Raw genomic sequence first — 24,637 nt, 5'->3', positions numbered from 1 at the left:
TGTAAGTGGATGGAGAATGGGTGGTAGCTTTCCTTTAGCCTACTGAGTCGCAGTGCACAGGCAAAAAGGTGGATTATTGTTCACTCAAAAAATTAAAATCATAACTATTTAAAACCTTGGTATCGTGATGCTGCCATGACAAGTTGAGGGACACCCTCCTGTATCAATCGTGTTTTGTAAATCCACTGATGGATTTCAGTCTGGAGGATTTGTGAAGCCAGCTGGATGCCAGGGCACACAGCTGATATGTGACAGCTAATGTTGTTTTAATTAAATGTCAGTTGAAGCAGCAGGTTTTGAAATGGGAAAAATAGATAGAACGTATCATCTTCTGTTGGATTTCATGCAATTCAGTTTGGGAAATTTGTAGAGAAAGAACCCATAATTAAAAAATTATTGCATTATCTTCAAATTTGATTAACTGCTATTAAGCAGCAGCTTCTTTACAGAACAGAATGAAAAGACATTACCCATTTGGTGGCACGAGAAACAACGTGGCCTTTCTTAGACTCCAACTAACCAGCTAAGGAAAGGATCTGTGTCACAATAAGCAATAAGAAGGCTTCTACCTCAGGCCTAGGTTCAGTCTATGACCTCAGACCATCTGCTGCTGTGACCACGTTCACAGTTCCCAGTCCTGCAGTAAGGAACGGACTGCTCAGGCACAATGTCCATCACTGTCCAAATATCAGTTCTATTTTTAGAAGAAGCGCTGTGAGTTTCCAGATATATGCGGCCTCAAATGACTCATTCTTTCTGTGTATTTGTTTTGACGATTGCATGTCTCTGTGAATCTCATGTTTGTGTCCGGCTGATCGTATTTTGAATCCAGCTTCTGTTCTGTGACTGCTGGCTGAGGTTCTGGGTCGGAAGGGGCCACCCTTGTTAGAAAGCAACTCTTTGAGTCCTGAAATCTCAGATTCTTTTTTTTTTTCCACTGAAAGGCTAAAAATATCAGAAAAAGGAGCTTGTTTTGTGTAGCAGATGTTGGGGGGTCAGGGGGGCATCCTGGAGTATACAGGGACAGAAAAGGGGGCGGCAGTTTGTTTTCACCATCTGTCTGCAGGGACATGCACATCTGTACATGAGTGTGTTTGAGTACAGCTTTTCTGCACGGTTCAGGTAGTTGTTTACAACTGGTGTCACTTCTAGGGAAATGTGGGCAGGTCCCCGACTGGCGGAGGGTGAGTGATCACATGCTGTGTGTTGGTGGATATTTGTCAAGGATGTCTCTTTCACAGGGCTCCAGTTTGAGTAGAACGGGATACTTCAAGTGGTTTACCCTGCTTTAGACGTGCATATTCTTTGTTGTATTACTGCGGTTTATTTTTAGGCTGCAGAAGCAATCTACTAAACAGGAAGAGTTTAGTGCTCCTCACAGACTTTCACATGTTCTAGCAGAGAAAGACGTTTTTTATCCAGCGCAGCGGTGACAGTAATTACCATCCTGGGGACTGAGCTCTGCGTTGCAGGTTTTTAGCGATTCCACCAGCTGTTGTAATCCTCCACAAAGCCGTAAATGTCCTCCATTCTGGTTTCCTCTGCTGGACTCCCAAGTCGATATGAGGAGCGCCTTCTAGTAAAATACAGTCTAAACTCAGCTTCTTAGTGGTATTGTAGAGGTCTTAATACAAAACCAATAGTATGACACTAAAATAGTTTTGATCATTGTTTGGGACTAATACTTTCTTACCATTGTTACATCAACAAATCTTCAATCATCTTATTTTAAGATAAAATTACACTAAACTAGCCTGTTTGTTTTTTTATGAAAGTGAAAGTATTGAGCCGATTACAGATTTGCCTGACGGTGGACTTTATTGTCATTTAGCTTGACAAGTTCATCAAACAATAAGTCCAATTTAAGAGGAAGTCTGCAAGTAAACCATTTTTAGAGCATTTTCTACTAGAGACACAGTGATCAGAAATGTTTGGCTTATTTCTGATTTAGCTGATTCCAATTTCTTGTTTCAGGACTACCATAAAAACAGCATCAAAATTATGTTATGGATTTGAAGTTCATTCTTTAAAATCTCTACAGCATGTCAGAGTAGTGATTAGCATCACTAACCGTAAACATTGTCTTTGTGTGTGGTCCTTATCAAGAATGTAGATCCTTACCTTAATTTGGAGATTCCCAAAAGCCTGCCAGCAGATTCAAATCCAGCATCATGCATAACAGACATGAAAGCTGAAAAGGTAACACAGAGCAACTTCACAGTGAGCCTTCCTGATATCAGTTGAAGCCATCCCTGGGTTCTCGTCTTTACCAATTCAATGGAGTGTCCCAAAGGTGGGTGCAGATGACAGCCTGTTGTAGTGTTGCTTTTCTTATAGACAAAAATCATACAAGTGCCCAAACTATACAAGTATGAAACCTTAAAGGAGCAAAATAACAAGCATCCACACATAATCTTGCTCTCTACCATAGCAACTTAAATAAACAACTGACATGCCTTCGTAGAAAATACATTTTCCTTGTAAATAGCTTCTAACGGGTTTAGTGCTTCCTTTGAGTACATTTTAAACATCTCACTGATACTGAAATAGCTGGTAGTTGGTCAGAGCCATTAATGCCGATAATCGACAGATTCCGGTCACCAACCGATTCCTGTTTTTTCCCTATTATTCGCCTTTTCCAAATTTGACCTAAGTTTCTCTTAGTTTTTTGTGACTGAAACGCATCCAATGAGAACTTGAATAAGGGAGTCTGACAAAGCTTTAATTTTAGGAGTATCATAAGGAACTCAAAGTAGGATGATACACTAATGTAAGCAGTTGATCCATGCAAAGCAATGCATGTAACAATATATGTGTTTGTTGGTTTTCATTAAGAATATATATTTCAGGAATCCAAATTGATGCCAAATTCCCAAATAGAATAAAGATTTATTAGATTTCAGTCTGTGTTTCTAATAATCTCTTCTCATGGGGAATCTAGATCAGGGATGACCAGCCTAAGACTTTGATAGATCTAATCTGGTCCAGATTCCATAAAAACTGTGAAATAGCCCTTTAGTTTTATCCCTACAAGAAGCTAGGAATCAGACGCTAACTTCAGCGTTGTAAGGCAGCTGATCCCCGGGATATAGGAATATTTCCTAACAGTGCATACAAATGGTTTGTTTGTCTTGTGGTCTTTCAACATTTATTGTTTCTACCTTGTGCCCAAAATGCTCCAACTAAAATGATTTGAAGGTGGTGTCTGCTTCATCAGTGATGAATTTACCAAAGTCATACTAACTTCATCTTACTAGGAATTTAAAACATGGCTTATTTAGAAATAGCGTAATGTTTTAATAATGCAGCATCTCATTACACCTCTAGCGAACCAAAGCCAGTTTATGTTCTACACATATTTTGGTTGGTTTTAACAGAATTGGAAATAGAGGTTCAATGAGGGGAACCTCAACCCATTTAGTTGCTATCAGTTGCATAAAATATGAAGTGGTTTCACCCTGCAGTCGCCTTACATGGACCAGCATGGAGCAACTTTACAGCACCTTATAGAGCACTCAGTGGCTGGGTTTGTATCACTGTCTGACCATGATTGCGTGTGGTTGGATTATATAGTGATCCTGATTGTGTCTGAAGCAGGAAGAATGCTGCCAGCCTCTCCTCTGTGTGTTTATATCTCAGCCCACATCACCACTGCGGCTCAGCTAACAGTAACTCGTTGCTTTTTTTAAGCCCACCACAGCCCCTTGAGGATACTAATGCCTGTGTTTGTGGACACAAAGTGATTGCAAAATTTTACAGGAGAAACTGATTGCATACCATCTGAAAATGGATAAATATTGTAAGATGGCTGCAAAAGCTGTTTGTGTTCTCCGTATAATGTCGCTGTCCCTGACTCATCAGCAGAATGCTGGATGTATGATTTAGCCAGCAATAGTTGATACCACAAGACTAACTAAGTTTCAAAGAAGTGTGTCACCTTCCAGGCTAACTAAAAGGATCAGCACGGTCAGAGCAGTCAGCATTACTAAAACAGCAGTCTCTTTGAGTATTTCTTAGAGGATGCCAATCCTCACTCGAAACTTGGGCTTAGAGTAAATTTAGAGTCCAAATTCCTCAAGTTCTATGACAGGCATAGGTTGAAAGTTAAAAATGATTAAGAAGGGGAATTCAGTCAGCCTTCCTGCTATCAACTCAGTCTCATTCTCTCTCACTCTCTTGGAGCTTGACTAAACTGCAGACATGTTTCAACATAAGAACGAACCCTTTCCTTATAAGTTCTTACATTTCTGTGCCTTCTATGATTTGATTTTAAACTTGGGGTCCTTCTCAATCAGTTGCTGCATCCACATCATAGATTGCTGTTGTTACTGGTTGTGCTCATGTACAGCGTGCTGGGTTCACTGTTCAGAAAAGTATGAGATGTTTTTACGTCAACATGGTCACTTGTCAGAGTTGTTCAATCTGAAAACTGTCAATTTTTAGTTTTCCAGCTTGGAACTCTGACTTTCTAACAAATACAGAACATCATTTCTCTCCATGGGGAATTGCTTTTTTGACATAGCCCACATGAAGGATCTGATTTTAAGTCAGATAACAGTTATTTCATGAACAAGTTGATTATTTGTGTTACTTGTGTCAGTCTTGTATATTTAGTTAGTAATTAACATACTTGAAGGTGGCACGAAAAATATATAAATAATCATTCAACAACTAATTTTAAAACTGGCTGAGATGACCCAGTTAAATTGAGAACAGATAGTTGTAGATGAATTAAGTCAGACCTGAGCTGTTATGTTGTTCTAACTAATGTTGAAACATGATTGCTTAATTCTGAAAGAAATCAATATACCCCATTGAGTTTTGCATTAGATTTAACATGAACATGCTTTTGAATAAAGTTTAACTCAATGTGTCTGTTAAAGGGTGTAAAACATCTGCTTTTGTTGTTGCTGTTATTTTCCGAGCGTAATGATCAGTGGTGTCAGCCCCCTGAGCCAACCACCGCATACACCTCCACCCTCCATGGTGCTGAGGTCAGAGAACACTTGTACAGGAGTGGGCCAGAAGCTGCTGAACACGGCTGGGTTAGGTGAGGGGATGCCAGGCAGGCAGCTGCCCAAACACAGTCGATTCCCAGAACACAGTCAGAAAAGGCAGAATAACGGAAAAAGGGTCCAAACAGTCCTGCTCTGCAGTTACTAAGGGAAAATAAGCGTACATAATGAATGGAGAACCTATACGCAGTGCCTTACAAAGGTATTCACACTCTTTACACAACAAACTTTTGTGCATTTTATTGGGATGTTTTGTGACAATCACATAGTAGTTGGTGTCCCCTTCAAACACTGTCATCTCACCTTTATTGTTGATGTACTTTTCAATTTTTTTCTCATCGTTTCAACTTGTTTCTTGCTCTTCAAAATCATGTTTCATTTCCGATTCACATCGTTGTGTTGTGTGTTTATCTGTGACATAAAATCCCAACAAAATACAGAGTAGTTTGTGGTTGTAACAGCACAAACTTTGATGCTGCTAATTAGATACTCCTAATTAGATACCAGAAAATGTGCTCTGCCTGTGAAGATGACAAACTTTTATTTTCCCGTTTTTTTTTTTTCCTTTTCTACTTCATCCATTATTTATCTCAAAATGAGAAGTGTTTGTTTTTGACCTGCACAAAGCTATTTATACTCTCTCTTGCACGTGCACATGCACCCTTACACACAAAAACACACAGAAATGGGATCATGAGATGCCATGGGTGGGAACCACAAGGATTTTTACTGGACGACAGTTACACAACCAGAACAGAAATTCAATGGGCAAATGGAGTAGAGAACTGATGCTGCTATTGTTGTGCACACACGGTGCTTTCATGCATGGAAAACAGTTCACCCAGGTCAGTCATACGAACAGGTTAAAGCTGGTCTCTCGGAGCTCCTGTCATAATTACAGACCTAAAAGTTACTCATGCATTTCCTTATTGCTTTGGTTCTGTAAAATAACTCTGTTTCCAGGGTTTATGTGACTCCTGTTGGACATTTGCTTGGTCAAACTGAGATGAGGGTCAAAACAGGATTCTTTCATTGTTTCTGCAAGCGGGCATCCCCATATTGCTTCACTCTAGCCGTATCAGGTGTCTGGACTCATTCACTCAGCGATGGTGTGTGTGTGCTGTTCAACAGGCTGGGAAGGGAGAGCCCCACGTCTTCAAGGAAAAGACATTCAAAAAGAAGCGGCAATGCGGCGTGTGTCGACAGAACATCGACAATGTGGGCTCCTTCTGCAGAGGTAAGAGACTTACTGGGCTTGTTGGAGGCAGTGAATGAAATAATAATAAAATGTAAAAATGTAGAAAACATACAATATAAGCTTAAAGACGTTGCAGCCCTTTCATAAAAGAGGTTGCATGTTAAGGTAAAAAAACAAGACACTGGTGTTCTACTTGACTAAATTGCTAATTTGTTTTCTCCGTCTCCTTCTCATGTTCATGCTTCCTTCAGTATGCAAAACAGCCACCCACAGAAAGTGTGAGGGCAAGGTAAGGATCATCCTCAAAGACTTGCACAATGGTTAAATACTTAACTGTCATAGAGTAAACATTGCACAGATAAAGCATGGGAGTTATTTCTCATGCAAGGTTCCACTTTCACTAGCAGCTAGAAATGTACATCCACTCACCATGGGTATCGATATATTATTTTGTGCTTTTTCCAGGGTGGAAACATGCAATGATTTCTAAAAACCAAGTTTTTCATTTTGTTGTTGATTTTCTCTAATCTGCCCAAGGTCAAACTTATACATGAACCTCCACTTATATTTGGCTGAATGTCCCTTAGCAAGTTGCACCTCAACAAATAATTGTAGCAACCAATGAGCATCTGGTATAATTCTGTCTGGATATTTGACCAATCTTTGTGGCAGAAGTGGCCGAGTTGATTTAAATCGGTTGCTTTCCCAGGATAGATCAAGCATTTAAGCATCAAACATCCCATAAGGTTGAAGTTGGGACCCTTTGGAAGGCCATTCCAGAGCCAGTATTGATGTGTGTTTCGGGTTGTCCAAGTTTCAGCTGTCTATGACTGTTGGTGTGAGATGAAACTGAAGAAACTGAGTAGACCTCAGTCTTCCCTTTTCCACGTGGCACTTTCACTGGCAGGAAAACAAAACCAGAGCATGATGCTACCACCACCATGCTTTTAAGTTGGTATAGTTTTTCTTAGGTGTGAAAGCCTGACCTTGACTCATCCAAACATTCTCATCGCTGTGGCCAAACAGCTCAATCTTTATCTCATTTTACCATAAAACTTCTCTCCAGAAGATATCTGGCTCTATGTGGGCAACCGCAAAAGCAAACATTTTATCCTGGAAAAGATATGGTAGTTGTCAAGTCAAAGGTCATTCTAGATCAGTTCAGATGTAGGTAAATGTATGAATATATTTCAACCCCTATGTATAATTTTGACCCTCTGTAGTTTGGAGAAATCGCACAGTAAATTCAAACTTGAGTATCAAGTTCTCATATTTAGTCACTGAAATTGCTTGTTGTATAATCATTCCACCCTATTATTGGCACTTATACGTTAGCATTTTATTATTGATTTCAGTTACTTTTCACAAAAAATAAAGCATTTTTTTGGTTCTTTCTGGGGTTAGAAACTGGTTCAGACAGAATAAAACATCTAAAGATTGTATTTAACATTACAAGATATTGATCCATATAGATGAATGTTGTTTTCTGATTCACCAAAGAGGAGCTACACTTCTCAGAGCTCCAAATGAAATGCATGTGTGTGATCGAAAATAAATGAGCACCCTAGGGGCTGTCTCACAAGAGCACTGGGAAGGAAATGCTGTGGGAGTAAAACAAATGTGAGGTCATCTCCGACCACCTTGACCCTTGTAATTCACTGGTAAACCTGAATGCAGACACTCTTATCTTGCTTGATGAGTTCAAACCCCTGGCAGATAGTCTTCCTTGTGTTTAATGTACATATTTGGCAACTTCAACCTTTAGGAACAATATAGAAATACACATTGGGATGTTAAGTAAACTGTTGTTTTTAGAACGAGGTGTGATACAACAAATGACAGAGGTTCTGCAAGTCCAGAGGGCTCAAGAGACCCGCAAATAAAAAGGTTGCTCAGCTACATTCCTCAGAAAGAGCTCCGAGTCTGTCTCGAACCCTACACTGCTGCTCCTGTGAAAGAGCCATTGATGGAGAGATGGTATAATGAATAGACAGAGGGAAGCAGGGGGGAAGAATGCCAGGCATGGCAGTAGAAGCTTGAAGCCTTGGCAAGCAGCTGGCGAGGGAGAAATAGCCAAGGGCGAAGGTATGTGGCAAAGACGTCCTCCCATATCGGAGGAGCAGAGCACCTTGAGGAGAAGTTCAGGGATCAAAGGAAGCTCTGAGATACCACAAACAAATACAAAGTAAAAGCAGATATTAAGGGCAACCTGTGATATGGTTTCTTTGGTGAAAGGGGACATTTTCTTTGAACAAGACATGACATTGTCTAACTTTTCACATACTTTATTCCAAAAGAGATAAATAATCACAAGGGTAAAACATATCTCCTCATCCAAGTTTTAAATCCTTTAGCTTTGAACTCTGTAAGCATAGTTATTGACAAACAACCCAAACATAAATTGTCATACAGAACCCCATCTGAAAAGTATTCATACTGCTTGAACAGTTTTTAAATTGTTGTCACAATACAACCACAAACTCCAATGAGAGGTGAGGCGTGCAGTTGTAATCAGTCCAAGATGGTAACCCTGGAGGGGCTGCAGAGATTCACAGCTCTGGGCAAAATAGTTGATAGGGCAACTGTTAGTCATGCACTTTAGAAATGTTGTCTTTATGGAAAAGTGGTATAAAGAAAGCAATTATTGAAAGCCTATATTCAAAACATTAGTTGTGGAAGGAAACACTGCACATCACCCTGAACAGACCGTTCTCAGAGTGAAACGTTCTGGGGGGGAAGCATCATGTAGTGTTGTTCCTTGTATTCAGCAGGGACATAGAAGCTGCTCCTAGCTGATGGATGGATAAAGCTAAGCTAAACACAGGATAATACTGGAAGAAAACCTGTTAGAGACTCTAAAAGACCTGAAACTGGGTAGAGGTTCAAAGATCCTAAACATACAGCCAATGATACAATGGAATTGATTAGATCAAAGCATATTTGGCCTAGTAAAAGTACAAACCTGAGAATCTGTAGTAAGGCCCCATTATTTCTGTTCATAGATAATCACAATCCCATCTGACTGAGCTTGAGGTATTTTTAGAAGAACAACTGGGTGAACATTTCAGCCTTTAGACTTTACTTATTGCTGCTGTAAGTGCAGCAGTTGGTTCTGCAGTATATGGGGGCCTGAAGACAAATGCATTGCACAATTTACAGATTTTTATTTGAAAAAAGTTCAAAAGCCATGCAATATTTTCCTCCCACTTCACAATTACATACAACTTAAACATTAAGATTGTTTTAAGGTTTCAGAGAGGAAGATCGGGATGTTGTCCGGCAATGGTTTTGATGTGAGTTTGTTGTCTGGGAGTTAAACAGTGATATCCATCGTTACTGCCCAGGAAGGGAGAGGTTAGATAAGGCAGGGTGGGGAAGCATGGTTGCCATGTCCTTCTTAGCTGTTATCTAACCTCGCACGATTTGGGAATTTGGGCAATGATGAATAAGGGATGGCACTGGATTCTAAAAAGGGCGGTTTCAAGGTTCATTCTTTTTAAATTAACTCAACTTTCAACTTTGAGCATATTTACAACATCTGTGGTCTGTAGTGTAACCTGTTTCTCCCCAGACTTCTATTTATGTCTGCTGCTGGCTGGTGTTGTTGTGAGGTTGGTGACAAATCATCTCATTACCACACCGGTCAGCATCCTGCCTGTGCATCTGCTCCATCTCTGTGCACTTACCACCACCTACACACACGCATCCACACACTTTTTGTACACGTCCTTCCCATGAGAGTGGTTGGTGGCAATAGGTAGTCAGTTTACAGCTTTTCTTTTCTTTTCTGCCTCCCCTGTCATTATGTTTCCTAATCATTGCCCACAAGGCCAGCTGACATGAGCTGGTCCATCTTTGTTCTATTAAAACACCCAGACTCTCTCTCAGAGACCAACAGATTGCTGTAAACAGTTTCTTTCCGTATGTTTTTTGCAGAAAATAGTTTCCCCTGTATCTTTGAACCCAAGTGGAAAATTTAGTCCACAGGGAGCAGATGAGGGGGTGGTAGGGAGAGTGATTGAGGCCCCAGTGGCAGAGGATGAGGGGAAGGACTCAGAGTAACAGTGGGAAGAGGAAGGATTAAAATTAGCGAAATTCAGCCCATGACGAGTTGACTAGCGTGTCTAATTAAGCAAGAAGAGGCATTTCCGCTGGTCAGGGAAAATGACTGGACATTTCAGTATATGCGGGGGTTAAAGTTTTAGTCAGATCAACAGTGATGTAGATAATAACCTTTTTACCCTGATTTAATATCAGTAGGGGACATCGTTCATGAGGGGTTCAAATGGGAACCCCCTTTAAGGTGGCATGAGCTCATGAGATTCTGATGATACGACAAAACACCAGTTTCACATGTGGCTGCTTGATTTTAGAAAAAAATCTAATCGGTCTTTTTGGTCAATAGTAGATTCCCAGTTGTTTAAAGTAAAAGGATGGCTTTCTGACTTTGAAAAAAAATTTATCAAACAGCAGCGAACTGCCTTGAACATTGAAGTTTTCCTGATAACGTCTTGCTGAATTTTCTCTTAAAATAACTGACAGAGCACGTATTAGATTGTAGACATTAAATATAAAGATATAAACACAAATTTAGCTACAAAATCAACAATCAAAAACCTAATTCCATTTCAAAATAATTACAATAAGACAATGTGTTTTTGTCACAACTAATAAATAAAACAAAGTAATTTGTTCACATTTTAATGCAATGAGTGAAGGATCCTCCACTGTACATGGATTTTAATTCTACCAAAATGAATTCCAGTTGCTTTCTCTGTTAGTGGAAAATAGATCAATAGCTGTGCAACTCGGTGGTGCAGACACCACCAAGAAGTAAATCTTTTGTTTCTGTGCGTCGGTGTCTTTGTGATCCCACACAAAGGAACCGGTCATTTCACCCCTATAACATTTTATACCTTTGCAGTTTTGGTTGTTTCTTGTCCCACCTTTTCCAGGTATGAAATGGTGCAGTCTAACTTGGGATGCTTCTACTGACCACACATGAAAGAATGGGTCGTGATAGGATGCCGCCCGTGAAGTCTAGATGTTAAATTTTCTCCCTACTAAATATCAGTTGTCAGTTCTTGGTGGTATTGTGACAAAGAGGAACTGACTGAGAACAACAGTCATTCAGTTAAAAAGTGGTAGGCTCTGTATCACGAAGTTGAAAATGCGTAGACATTGCCAACTTTCTGGAGAGTCAAGAACTACTCCAATGGCCACTGGACTCTAGAGCAATGGAGACATGTTCTCTGAAGTGAGCAATCATTCCTCTCTGTCTTTTAATCAAATGGACATGACTGGGTTTGGCAGTTGCCACGAGAACGGTACTTGTCTGACAGCATTGTGTCTGGTGTAAAGTTTGGTAGATGGGGGATTCTGGTGTGGGACTGTGTTTTAGTGGGTGGGCCTGGCTCCTTTGTTTCTGTGAAAGGAACTATTAACAGGGGTACTTTAGATTTTTTTGGTATTGAGGTTCTGTGAAGTTATTTTCTGTAATAGTTCCCTTACCTGTATTGGTGAGGGAACTTTGAGACTTCTTTCCCTTGTAATAACTTCACACTGAAGAGTGTTGTGGTTAGTGCGGCCTTAAGTATGGTGCATTCACTGATCAGAAAAAGATCGGAACTTTCGAACATCCAGTCCACCAGTCAGGCACAATCAAGCTGAAAAGTATTGGGTTCCATTCACTAGCAGATTTCTGTGTGTCTCTAAGTGAATTACAGAAAATGTGTTCATAGGCCGACTAACAAACAAACAGATGTAGGAAAGGCAACTAGACAAGTTCAAACTTTGCTAATTTTCTTAGAAAAAGCAAAAATCAAATTGATTTGGAATTAATATTTATTATTGTTATTCAGTAACAGCTGTGGTTTATGCTCACAGCTCATAACTCCCTAATCTCTTTCACAGCAGTGCATGTATCTACAATCATAAACTAACAAATGTAATAGGAATGCAGGTTTAGCTTCTGCTTTAGAGCTGAATTTATAAGCTTGAAAGTTTATAGTTCCTAATGGAAAGAAGCTTAAAGAATGAGCCATCCCACAGATGTTGCATGCTGGCACTGCAGAGTTGTGCGTCTCAGTGATTACAATCCTTCCTTCCCCTCATGATTCCTCCAAGTCCATCCTTGTTGTCAGTCCTCCTATCCTCTGGATGGGACAGAATACATGCTGCAGATTGGGTTCTGTTGCTTGCTCGTGGATGTGCAATCAAGTCCAAATACAGTGGAGGTGGGGGAGGACAGAGGGGTGGGCAGAGCAACATGACCCGCCTCGTGTTTCCCTAACATAAAACCCTTTCATCAGGACAGTTGTGGTTACAGTCAAATTCCCCAGGCTCCCTGTTTTTTCTTTCTGTAAAGGAAACACGAGACTTACAAACATCCTCCTCCCTTTTCATCGTTCTTTTCTGTTTGAATTTTTCAGAAGATCCTAAACTCATGTGTTCAAACTCTCTTTGATCTATGTGATCCTTCAGATCCGAAGCATACCAAAGGAACAGAACGAAGGAAGCAATGAGGAGCTGGAACAGTGGAGTAATGGTTACACAGTCCATGTTTTCCCAAAAGCATGCAGCTGACCCCAGCTTCCCAGTTATGCTGCAGACTTCCTGTCAAAATGAAACCAATCGGTCAAACCGCCCTGTGAACATGTCATTCATTGCTGTGAAAAACACGTCAGCCGCAGCATGCTTCTTAGCTTTTAGGCTTTCAACAAACCATTTTAAATCCATCCCACCAGTTATACAGTCCGGAGCCGTGTTAATTGTTTTTAGAAGGTTGTTTTTTAGGGGAAGAGGGGTTCTCAATGACGTCTGCAATGAGTAATCTTTGTGGCCTTGAGCCCAGACCTCTGGTTTCCCTCCTGCAGACCCAGAACGCCAAATGCTTGTATAAGTGAGCTTGAGTCATCAGGGATAACAGGAAGCAAATGTATCTTTCAGCATTACAGTGACCATGGCTGTCTCTCCTGACCAAAGGAGACGCCACTTTATCACAGACAGTTCTAATAATTGCTGAGATAGGGCAGCGTGTTTTAACCTCACGCAGTGTGTGTGTGTGTGTGTGTGTGTGTGTGTGTGTGTGTGCTTTGCCAAGTAAGTCAAGGAACAGTTTTGTGATCAGTGTCGATGAGAGCTAAAATCATAAGCATGACAATGAACCTAGCCAAGTTTGACCTAAGCCACTTCACTTCACTGTGAGTGTGAGTCTGTGTGAACCAGCAGGACCATACAGGGCCTTGCAAAAAATGTTATGTGCTTATGAACATTTCACATTCATATTTGTGCAATGGCAAGACAAATAGCATCATAGCATCTATTAAATAAATATAGCATAAATATGCTATATTTTGGTTTAATTTCCAAACAGGATTACACACCAGACTTGTTGATTTACCACCACAAATGGGATCCCAAGGCCAACTTCAGGAACCACTGGTTTAAAGAACACTGGTGAACAAACAGTATCATGAAGTTCAAAGAACACAGAAGACGTGTCAGGGAGAAGATTTTGAATTTTAAAGCAGGGTTTTGTAAAACAAAATCCCAAACTAGAACATCTCACAGAGCATCGCCTGAAAATGGAAAAGAAGTATTGGAACAACTGCAAACCTACTAAGACATGGTTGTCCACTTAAACTGAGTAGCTGGGCAGAAAAGCAACTAGAAAGACCATGGTAACTTTGGAAGAGTTGCAGAAATTCCCAGGTCAGGTGGGAGAATCTGCCAAAAGGACTATTACTATTCACACACTCCACAAATCTGGCTTTCATGGAAGAGTGGCCATAAGAAGTCCTGTTAACAATTTGCAACAAGCCATGTAAAGGAAAGACAGCAAACATATGGAAGAAGCAGCTGTGTTCAGATGAAACCAAAAAATGTACTTTCTGGCAAAACACCCTGGAATCCTGGATTCCTGGAAGAAAACTGTTGAAGGTCGCAGAAGACTTGAGGCTGAGATGAAGGTTCTCCATTCAGCAGGACAACAACCCTAAATATACAGCAGGAGCTACAATGGAATGATTTAGATCAAAGCATATGCATATTTTTAAAAGGCCCAGTTAAAGTTCAGACATAAATCAAACTGGGAATCTTTGTGAAGACCTGACAACTGGTGCTCACAGATGCTCCCCATCCAGTATGACGAGAGCATGTCTGTCTTTTGAGAGACATCTTACCCAATTCCTAATCCAAGTCTGTCATGGGTATAACTACGTTTGGGCTTAACTGTACCCAAAAAGTAGCTGTTGTTAATTCAGCATTTACAACTATTTATAATTTCTCTTCTTCTTCACCATGATGCACTACTTTGCATTGGTCAGGCACATTAAGCTCCATTAAAATACACAAAAGTTTCTGATTGGTGAGAAAATATGAAAAAGTTTGAAAAAAGTGTAAAACGTTTGGCTAGGCATTGGAAGTTGCAGTCTGGTCATCAGCTTCAATATGTTTAAAAGATCTGTTTGATACCTCGACACCTACTGTGTAGCAGGACATGAGTCACACACAGATTTTATCAACAGATAAACATCACCCTGTGTGGAAAAGGTTCTCTACTCTGTCTCATTTCACTATATCATCCTAATAGCCTCGTGGTGATAGTGAACCATCAGAAAACCCCATCAGAGGAGGAGAACGAAGACACTGACCACAGAGATGTTTTGTTTGAGAGCTGTGGTATGCTGCAAACTGAGATGGATCCTGGAGCAGTTGTTGACAAAGCCTGTCTCCAGAATCTGAGTGCATATCTGTACATATGGTAAACACTGTTTATGTTGCAAGACGCTGCAAATATAGAAACAGAAGGAAACGGTTGCTTTCAGGAATCATGTGTGTTTGTGTGTGTGTGTGTTTCCGTGTGGGTGTGTGTGTGTGTGTGTGTGCATGCCTGTGTATCAACATAATGAATGACAGCGATGGTCCTCAACCACAAAGTGTAGACATAGAGGCAAAGAGTGAAGTTCTGTAATAACACCCAGTATCGGTTGGCTCAATATCAACAATTTTTTCATTGTTGATGTTTTCCTGCTTTGTTTGTTTACCCGCATTTATTTTTATCTGCCATCCAACTTTCAACGCTTGTATTGCTCGGGAGGAAGATAAAGAAAGTTGGATAAGAATGATATGATGTGGTTTGGTTTCTTCACTGTGGCTTTGAGGATGAACTAAGAAACCCCTTAGAACACAACCAACATGCATGGCTGTGGTTGTGTTTTCCATTTGCATACATTTACAGACGCAAATAGTCATGGTAAAAAAAAGAAAGTACATCCTCTTGCAACTCTAGGATTTTACATAAAGGATCTTACTAGGTTTTAAAATGTCTCAGGTGTACAAAAAAACACATAAGAGATTCCAAACTAACATAATTTAAAGATTAAACCTAAATGGAAAGTTGTGTGTTGCACCCTTGCTGCACAGAAAGAAAGAAAGAAAGTAGCAGACCGCTGCTGCTAATTAGATGCACTTGATTAGCTGACCAATAGCAAGTGTGACCAGATCTGTAAAGCAGGAGTTTTTGCTGAAGCATACAGCCTTATGTTAACGCAGTGCCAAGCAGGAAAGGCATCAGCAATACAATTCAGTTTTTCAATTTAGTTTTATTTCTATGGCGCCAATTCATAACGTGTCGTCTCAAGGCACTTCACAAGGTCAATTCAATCAAATCATACACATTTCAAGTGCATTCCAATTAATCCTAACTATCACACAGTGCAGTCAGATTTAGTTTATTATTCAAATTGGTTAAAAGGTTTTCTATCTAAGGAAACCCTGCAGATTGCATCAAGTCAGTGACTCGCAGCATTCACTCCTCCTGGATGAGGATGTATTGACAGTGGACAGTCGCTTCAATTGACTTTGCAGCAATCCCTCATACTGAGCATGCATGTAGCGACAGTGACAGCAATGAGCTCGAAGAATTAAAAGAAAAGATAAGATAATTTATCTGTATAAAACATTTCATACAGTAAGGAATCATCCCCGGAGTGAATGTTTTACCAAATTGATCTCATGGTCAGAAAGATCAATGTTCAGAGAAACTGCAACAACAAAAAAACCCAGAAGCTCCATGACAGAATCTACATGCCTTAGTTAGCACGTAAAAGAGTTTGGTGGCACTACTTAAATTTGTTAAGCTCCATCCAAACGAACCAAAGGGCAATATCTTTTGGACTGATGGGACCAAAGCAGGGATCTGGTCATTAAGCAGAGCAGGATGTTTAGAGAATAAAACAATCACAACACAAACACCTCATAGCAGTTGGCAAGTACAGTGGTGGAAGGGTGATGATTTGGGCTTGTTTTTGTACGAGTTTGGACACCTTGCAGTCATTGACTCAACATTGTCTTTGGGTTATCTAAAATCAAATGTAGGGACACCTGTCTGCTATAGATTATGACAAAGTTTGTCTCCTTGGAAGCAAAATAATAATTTTGTGGTGATCTGAAACGTTTGCAGATCATTGTAGGTGTGTGCTGAACATTCAGATCTCTATAACAGGAAGCTGCATCTTGCTTTTTTGTAAAAACTTAACTGCAGGGACCAATGTGTCCTCCAAGCTGCTTGGAGCGGAAACAAAATGAAGGGATGACTGTTGTGTTAAAAAAAAAGCGCCTGTGGGAACACAAGACGAGAAGTGGGAGAGAAGCACATGCTGCACCCTAAAAATGCCAAAAAAAAACAATATTTGCTCTAAGAAACATGAAAGCAGGGTTTTTTGACTATGGTGATTGCTTTAGTGTTACCTTTAGGTGCTGTTGCTGGAATTAGGCCGGATACAGCTTTCTGGTTTTCTCATGAGGACCACCTTGTAGTGATTATGAAGCTTTAGACTTTTGTGGTGAGTTTGACAGAGTGTTATACAGCAAGCAACTCTCAGAACTGCCATAAGACAAGTCCTGCAGGTTTGTGCAAAAGCCTACATCTGTATCTCCGCCTCAGAGATGTACCGTACTTTTAAAAAGTTTGACTTAAAGTGCCTTAAACTCCTCAAAAGATGTCTCGGATGGGATTGTTTGAATGTTTTTGACAGAGAAATGCATTTAGAAGAATATGATAGACTTTTAATGTAGCATAAAATCTCTCCTAACTTCTTATTATGCAACTTATATGACAAGACCCCTTCAGTAATTACAGAATAGTTGACATTCAAGTACAACTGCAGTTATTTAAGAAGGATTTCTGTCATCAGCATTGGTCGCCTAACTCTCCTAAATGGAATCTTACATGCAGTGAGTGAATAAAAAGCTATTTTCTTCCCACATAATGATTTCATTCAACAAGTGAATGTGAAATTCTGCCAGACGTACAATCTATAACTGAAAGCCTTGGCTTTTCAGTGTGTAAAAAAAGTAATTGTGCATTTTTTTTTTTTTAAAGATTTCAATTATTTTAATCGGCTCAGACAGGTGTTAGGTTATGTTCATTAACTTTTTTCCTCTTTAGAATTTGAATTCTGACAGAAAACAAGTGAATGCCACAAAGAACCAGCATAAAGATCAAAGTGTCAACAAGCTCGAGCAATATTCCCCTCAGGGAAGTAATGGAGCAATGCTGTTGTCTGGAAAACTGTGAAGGTCTTTGGTACACTAACCAGAGCGCTTGTTTAAAAGCAGATAGAGTAACTTGGAAATAACCTGTTCAGTGTGTAACGGCAGTAGGTGAAGCTATTCTCTGGTTTTACTGACATATATCAGCTGCTTTCCTTTTATCTGTGGTTGCTGCAATATTTCAGTTTCATTTCGCTTTCATGCCCCTGTTGATCCGAAGTTCAGTCTCCAATCATAGCGACGATGAAAGCACAAAGGTCAGAGCCCGCATCGACTTTCACTGTCGATTCCTTGCAGCTTTCTTCAATTCCCTCTGATTGGCTCTTCTCTAGGGACTGAAGGACTTTTAGGCTCAAGTCTAAGCATCAAAAGAAAAGTTCCCCTGACTGCAGAAACGTAACACAAGGTTAGAGGATCTGGATTGGTTGCAGCTGTTTTCTTATTCCTCCACTTGTGTGACAAGCTGATGTTGTAGGAAGTGGTTTTGGTTTCCAGAGATAGAGAGTTTTGTCTACAGTTTGCTCCCCTGTGGTGTCAAGCCCACAGTCTTTTATTACACCACTGGTTTGGCATTGTGTGGTGTTTTTCTGTCCAACATGACTCGCCAGACTCCTTCTTGTTTTTGTGAGAACAACAGGACTACTATGGTAAAAGTGGGTAACATTGTGCTAAAAGTAGTCATGTCAATAAAAGAGTTCAACCTCTCTCAGTTCTACGGTTCTAAGTCTTACTGCATCTTAAAATACATAAAGGCGCTGACAGGCCACATGTTTAGGGTATGTACAATGAAAAGTTGTAAAAAAAAAAGTTATTGAAGGTAGTGTGTGGAAAACAGTAGGTACAACCTTAAAGCTTATCCATCCCAGAGCTACCATAAAATATGAAGATTTGAAAGAAAGTTAAAAATATATTTTAGAAGCTCTTTTTAGAGTCAAAAGCATTAACAAATAAGAGGGTACTAAATTACAGAACCCACATCTTCCCAGAGTTCATCCAGGAGACAGATCACAAGATCAACTGTTGCGATGAGTCTGAATACCAGATGAGGTTTGACCACAGAGTGAAGGAAAATCCTCCAACAATTTCTCAGTTGGCCGTCCACTAGGACTCCTCTGAGAGTGCTGGGAAAGCTCCAGCTGACAACTTCATCAGCTGTTCTTAGAGTGGAAGGGGAACATTTACAAAAATGGAAAATTGTTCTTCCTATTAATATTTTGGGCTTTTTTAATAAGTTCAGTCTCTTCAATTTTGTTCCACAATTCAAAACCGAAGCAAAAATACTAATACTCAAAAGGAATTTTAGTGTCCAATCTGTAAGCTAATCTAGTGTGTTTAACCTAAATGAATCATATTGCATTTCTTCACAAGAATTAACAAAATAGATGTACCCCACATTTTGTAAGAATTCCCTCACAGACAAGCTGTAACAGGGTCTTACAAACTTTCCCCCGACATTTCTCACAGTAATAAGATGCCAAGGCTCCTACCTCACCCCTTAGGTATCCCTCTGAGAGCCCACAGCTCCTAAGCCCTGCTTTAAGGGGAGAGAGAGCTGTGCATTATCCATTTGCTATGCTTCTTTTTACTTTGATGGATCAAAGAGCATGTTAGGAAGCCAGAGGAGCCAGGGCCATTGCAGAAAAACAAATCGCTGAAAGAGTAAGATGACAGAAGGCTGGCAACAGGAAAAGGAGGGGAGAGTGTTCCAGAGTTGCTCCACCTGGACCTACCTGAGAGGATGTACTGACTGGGGAACGAAGGGGCAATACTTCACAGTGCATGTAGGGAGTAAAATGTGCATCGTGGAAGTAAATAAATGAAGGCAATTGGGATGACGTTACATACTTGAAACTCAACGGAATTTCTCTAGAATTTCTTTTTTGTTGATGCATGCAACCGGAACCTGAATCCAGAACAAGTTAGAGCTAGCCTTGACTTTTGACTCTACTCTGTTAATGAAAACCTACCGAGAACTTTAGAAGATGGTGGGTTGACAAACAGGAAGTGTTTTGTTTGAAACAGATTAGAAGAAAAAATGAAGTGAGGAAAGAGGAAGGAAATATTGCAATCAAGAGTTGAGAGGTGGAGGAAGAAAGTCAGCGATAGGAGAAATTTCCATACATAGACTCCCCTCCAAAAAAAAAAGTAAAAATATAGGATAGGAAGAAGATAAAAAAAAAGAAAAAGTATTCAGGGTTACTACACTGTCTAAAAAAGTATGGCATTTGATCTATCTATCTATCTATCTATCTATCTATCTATCTATCTATCTATCTATCTATCTATCTATCTATCTATCTATCTATCTATCTATCTATCTATCTATCTATCTATCTATCTATCTATCTATCTATCTATCTATCTATCATGTATATATTTATTCCCAAGCTCAGTCTTATAGATCCAGGGGGATTATTTCAGCTCTGACAGCAATGCCAGGTCAAACCCTGTTATTCTGCGGTGACTGGACTTTAGCTTGACCTCAGGGGCAGGGCATGAAACACTTGGGCTATTTTGTTCACTTCTACCTTTACCATATTAACCAGAAGTAGGAGAGTCTGCCCTGCTGCTACTCGCAGGAGAGGAAGTGCTGCCATCAAAACAAAATTTGCTGCTTTTAAAAACCGCAGATATCTATCTAATAATCCTTTTTTACCTGTCTGTCCATCACTGGGAGAAAAAGAGGAAAAAATGGTGGAGAAAAATATGGGAAACCTGGTAATAAAGAGAAGATTACTTTTGTTTAAATATTGAGTTTAGATAAAACTCATTCATGCCATGCACCATTTAAAAATAAACACATCTGATAGGTTTCATGAGTCACTACTGGAGCTCTGACACAATGTGGACTGAGGAAGAAAACTCTTTATGTCAGAGGTTTGTTGAAACAGTATTTAACTGGAAGTGCTGGATTACTTTACTTTACTTTGGATTACTTTGAAAACTTTCAAATTTGTATTTTGAAAACATAATAAATCTCCAAATTATTGGGAAAAGTGAGAGTGTGAAGGATGTGTATGACCAAACATCCAGCTCACGATACTGGACCATATAAGATTTTGGGTTCAAACAAGACGATGAGATGAGATTGTAACAGTATTTTTGTGAAAATGAATTATGTCAAATTAAAAGTTTCCTAAACCTTAAACCGTATTTTAAAGAACCTGTGTTCAATCTCTGTTCAAAGTGGTATTATCCAGTTCACATTTGATCAGTTTAAAGATTTAAGATTTTGACCCAGGATGACAAAATTCTATCCAGACTGGGCAACTCCAGAGCTACTTCTTTTATCTTAAAATACCTATACATATATCTTGACTAAGTTCTTGTAGTACTTCACATAAGTTGTTCTAGTATATTTATTTAGTGGGGAAAATTTGTAAATAATTGTATAAACATTTATTTTTTTATTTATTTATAAAAGATACAGATATATATTTATAAGATACAGATATATATATATATATATTTATATATATAAATATAATTAATGACATGTGGTCGCAGAAAAACATCAATTCTCACAGTGACTCATACAGAAACACTGTCAAGTTAGGCGTTTGAAAAGCCCAAACTTTTTTCCTGCAACTTTTGTCAAACATGTCACATTTCTCAATTTAGCTCTTTATCAGTTCTGCTGTTTCCTGTTGATGTCTGAATTTGCGTAGGAGCTGCAGTGAGCAACTGAGCCCCATGCTAAAGTAATGAGACAAAAAGGCCCAACTCAGATTGCCTGTGTGGTGACACACCTCCAGGATCAGGGTCTCTGTAACTTCCCCTCAGTGCACAATGAAATCTAGACAAGCCCTTGCCCTTTTCCTGTATCCAAATAAACAGTCCAAAAATGGCTATTTGGCAGGAACATGGACACATGCGTGTGTGCATGCACATTTGAGAGCAAGTGTGTTACGTAAGTTTGGTCATGGGTCTCAGCCCCCTCTATTAGAGCTGCTGTTCAGCTCTGGTATCCCTTTGGTTAAAGTTCACTGACCTGTTGGGAATCAGACGTGTCATTCTGTTTCTGTACTTTTGTGTCTCCTCTCCAGCTGTGTTTCAACATAATTGGCTGCAAGTTTGAATGTACTTTACATTTAGTAAAGAAACTCTCCAACATAATTTATACTTGTACTTATTTAACACTTACAGCACTTGCTCTTGATCAGTTATGTTCAGCATTCTTTCAACCTTCAAAGTGGTCAAAAAATGTAGACACACACTTTAGGTGTCCTAATGTTTGGCAATGTTGGCACCAACTGAATATACCTTTTATGTTCAATAAAGTCAAGGAACCAGTTATTCTCTAATTTAAATAATTTGTAAACGGATTAGATTTGTGCACCACATTTCTATGTCAATTTCGAAAGGATCACTAAAACAATTAGTGATACAAATATAGAATTAGATAAGAATTATTTTTGCCACATTGTGCTTTGCAACTATGCTCATATTTATGTTTGAAGGTGCAATACATTGGACAAGCTTCCAAACTTCAAGAATAATTGTGTAAAATAATCCTGATTTAAATTTTGGCTCACATTTTTGCGATTATTGTTTCCACAATCAAACAACCCTTAAACAGACGTAAACTTTTGAATTCTTGGTATAGCTTCATTTTTTTATTAATTGAACATAATGGGAAATTAAAAGCCGCTTCGTGTGAAATCAAGTAAGCTCATTTCCATTACACCCATAAAAAAGCTTCAGTTGTACATCCTCTTCACGGCAACTTTAGGTGCATTATCACCACCTACTGGGCTGGAGTGTTTGTGTCAATATTACAGGTATCTCGGAAATGAAGGATGTGAGAAAGGTGGAGTTAAACATACAATTTGTTCTTAACAAATTACTTTTCTTTCATTATTAAATTTACATAAACCAAAAGAAAAAGATTGCAAGTTGTGAAACAAGCTTTGAACTATCAGTCTGCTAGAGCAGCAAGAAGGTTTCTCCGATTGCTTATCATGGGCCTTGTTTTTTTTCTACATGTCGCTGTTCTTATGTGTTCCAGGTGACCCCTGCATGCATCCCAGCTCCCTCCAATGATCTGGTGAGCCCCCTTGCATAAACTGTCTTTTCCTCAACAGCATTATGTGTACAAGACAGGTTTCCCCACTCTACCACAGTTAGGAAATATGGCTTTCCAAAACCAATGTATGGTTTTGTTTTGAGCTGAATTCCTTCTAGGAAGCCAAGCCCTCAGCTCGGTTAGAGCTTGTTCATTTCTGGAGCAAAGTAAAGTTTCTGCTCAGAGGGGGGAAAATAGTTGGTGTTGCTGTAGGAAGTAGATGTGTTTTTCCATTAGGGAGTCTGTTTGTTTAATTAACTCTGCTTTCCTTCCTCTGTTTGGCTTCTTCCTCTATCCCCCTTTTTCCCCTCTGTTGCCTTCCTTTACCCTGTTTCCTATCTCTCACTCCTATCTTTCCTTTTTAACCCATCTCCTCCTCTTCCACATTCCCAGCAGCATAGAGGGACAGCTCCATCTCGACACAACCAACACATGGTGAGCACATTTTCACCTGCGATCTTTCTTCTCGTTCTCACTTTTACTCTTCTTGTGTCCTTCTTTTTTACCTCCATGTATGTGGCACCCATTCTGTGAAGGAAATATTCAAACCTGGTAGGAAAAAAACAGCCGTTGAAACCAGATGTTTACATACACTGTAGAAAAAGAAAGGCTAAATGTTTTGTGGTTTAGGTCAGTAAGGATTACCAAAGCTTTGCAAAAACCCAGTATAATGAGAGGGACATTTTTATTCCTTTCTTTAAATTCAAGATCCACCAAATTTTGCAAAGGGGCAATATTTTTGGCTAATACATTCCAGGAGTCATAATTAATACTCTTTGCAATAGATCGTTGATTTTGACATAAGGAGTGCAAATTGCACACATCTGCTGAGCCTGTTAAACATGTTTATTCCAGCATGTAATGAGAGCTACCTGCTTTGTGAATCCCATGCTAAGAAAGAGTCGATAGCAGGTGCACAAGAAGAACAAAATATTTAGCTATTTGCATAGTAGATAACTTCCCTTACTATTACTGTTCTACCAGGAGCCTAAAAACAACTGAGTTAATTGATTTTAGGATAATTGATTTAAATAAAAAAAAACAATTATGTGTGTGCTCTTCATTATTGCAATGCTTAAATTGCTTAGAAATTGTTGGGATATTGTAGTCTCTAACTGAGAATACATTGTTTCTTCCATTTTTGGTACTTGGGATTAGGACACAGTTCATTAAAACAAAAAGGCCTAATTCTACACTGTATTCATTGATGTTCAGAACCACTGATGGATAGGCCAAGTGTTTTTGTTTTCTTAACAGGGATCAACCAAGTCTCTAACCTACACCAAACAGAGGAACACCCTGCCAAGGTAAAATACGTCTCATTCATTTCTTTTAATGTAAAAATTTACATTATGTTATAATCATACATATTATATCACATAACTGGAGTCAAAGGGCTCTCACAACCCAAGCAGTGCCTTTTCATTTGTTCGTGAGACTTAGGACCTTCTGTTTGTTCTCAGATGGTTCAATGCCGCAAAGTGATGCAGCAAGTTGATCTGATTTATGTTACACTCAGTATCCCCTTTCTCATGTTCCCCTTTCTCCTCAGTTGTCTGTTTCTGTCCATCCAGCCAGAGGTTTCATCAGACTCTGTGTGTGGTTTCAGGCTCAGCTACAGAATGCAATTTGCAATGGTGCTTGAAACTTTTTTTTAAATTGCTTTAGAAGTTTAATTTTTTCTACTTTAACATGTTTGACAACCAGAACAAATTTTTTTAAAGGAGCATAGGAGAACAAAATCTATCAAGGAAGTAATTTAATAATTTGGGGAATTTTTTGGAAAATCCCTCTCATCGTCTT

General features: G+C 39.3%; 1 protein-coding gene across 6 annotated transcripts in view; it reads left to right on the top strand.

The window, feature by feature from the left end:
* tns2a (tensin 2a) overlaps positions 1–24,637 on the top strand; it is a 65,510-nt gene that overhangs the window by 14,642 nt on the left and 26,231 nt on the right. For 3 of the 6 annotated variants that reach the window (XM_047362501.1, XM_047362513.1, XM_047362519.1), the window contains exons 2-6: positions 6,147–6,252; positions 6,465–6,502; positions 22,778–22,816; positions 23,228–23,269; positions 24,092–24,141. In XM_047362501.1, the coding sequence (XP_047218457.1) occupies positions 6,147–6,252; positions 6,465–6,502; positions 22,778–22,816; positions 23,228–23,269; positions 24,092–24,141 (275 nt within the window). The remainder of the gene's footprint in view (positions 1–6,146; positions 6,253–6,464; positions 6,503–22,777; positions 22,817–23,227; positions 23,270–24,091; positions 24,142–24,637) is intronic. The other 3 variants (XM_047362506.1, XM_047362536.1, XM_047362527.1) reach the window with 3 other exon arrangements.

The sequence above is a fragment of the Girardinichthys multiradiatus genome, chromosome 1 (genome assembly GCF_021462225.1).
Source record: "Girardinichthys multiradiatus isolate DD_20200921_A chromosome 1, DD_fGirMul_XY1, whole genome shotgun sequence".
Lineage (NCBI taxonomy): Eukaryota > Metazoa > Chordata > Actinopteri > Cyprinodontiformes > Goodeidae > Girardinichthys > Girardinichthys multiradiatus.
The sequence above is the reverse complement of the archived record's forward strand: the minus strand, read 5'-3'. Positions and strand labels throughout refer to the sequence as shown.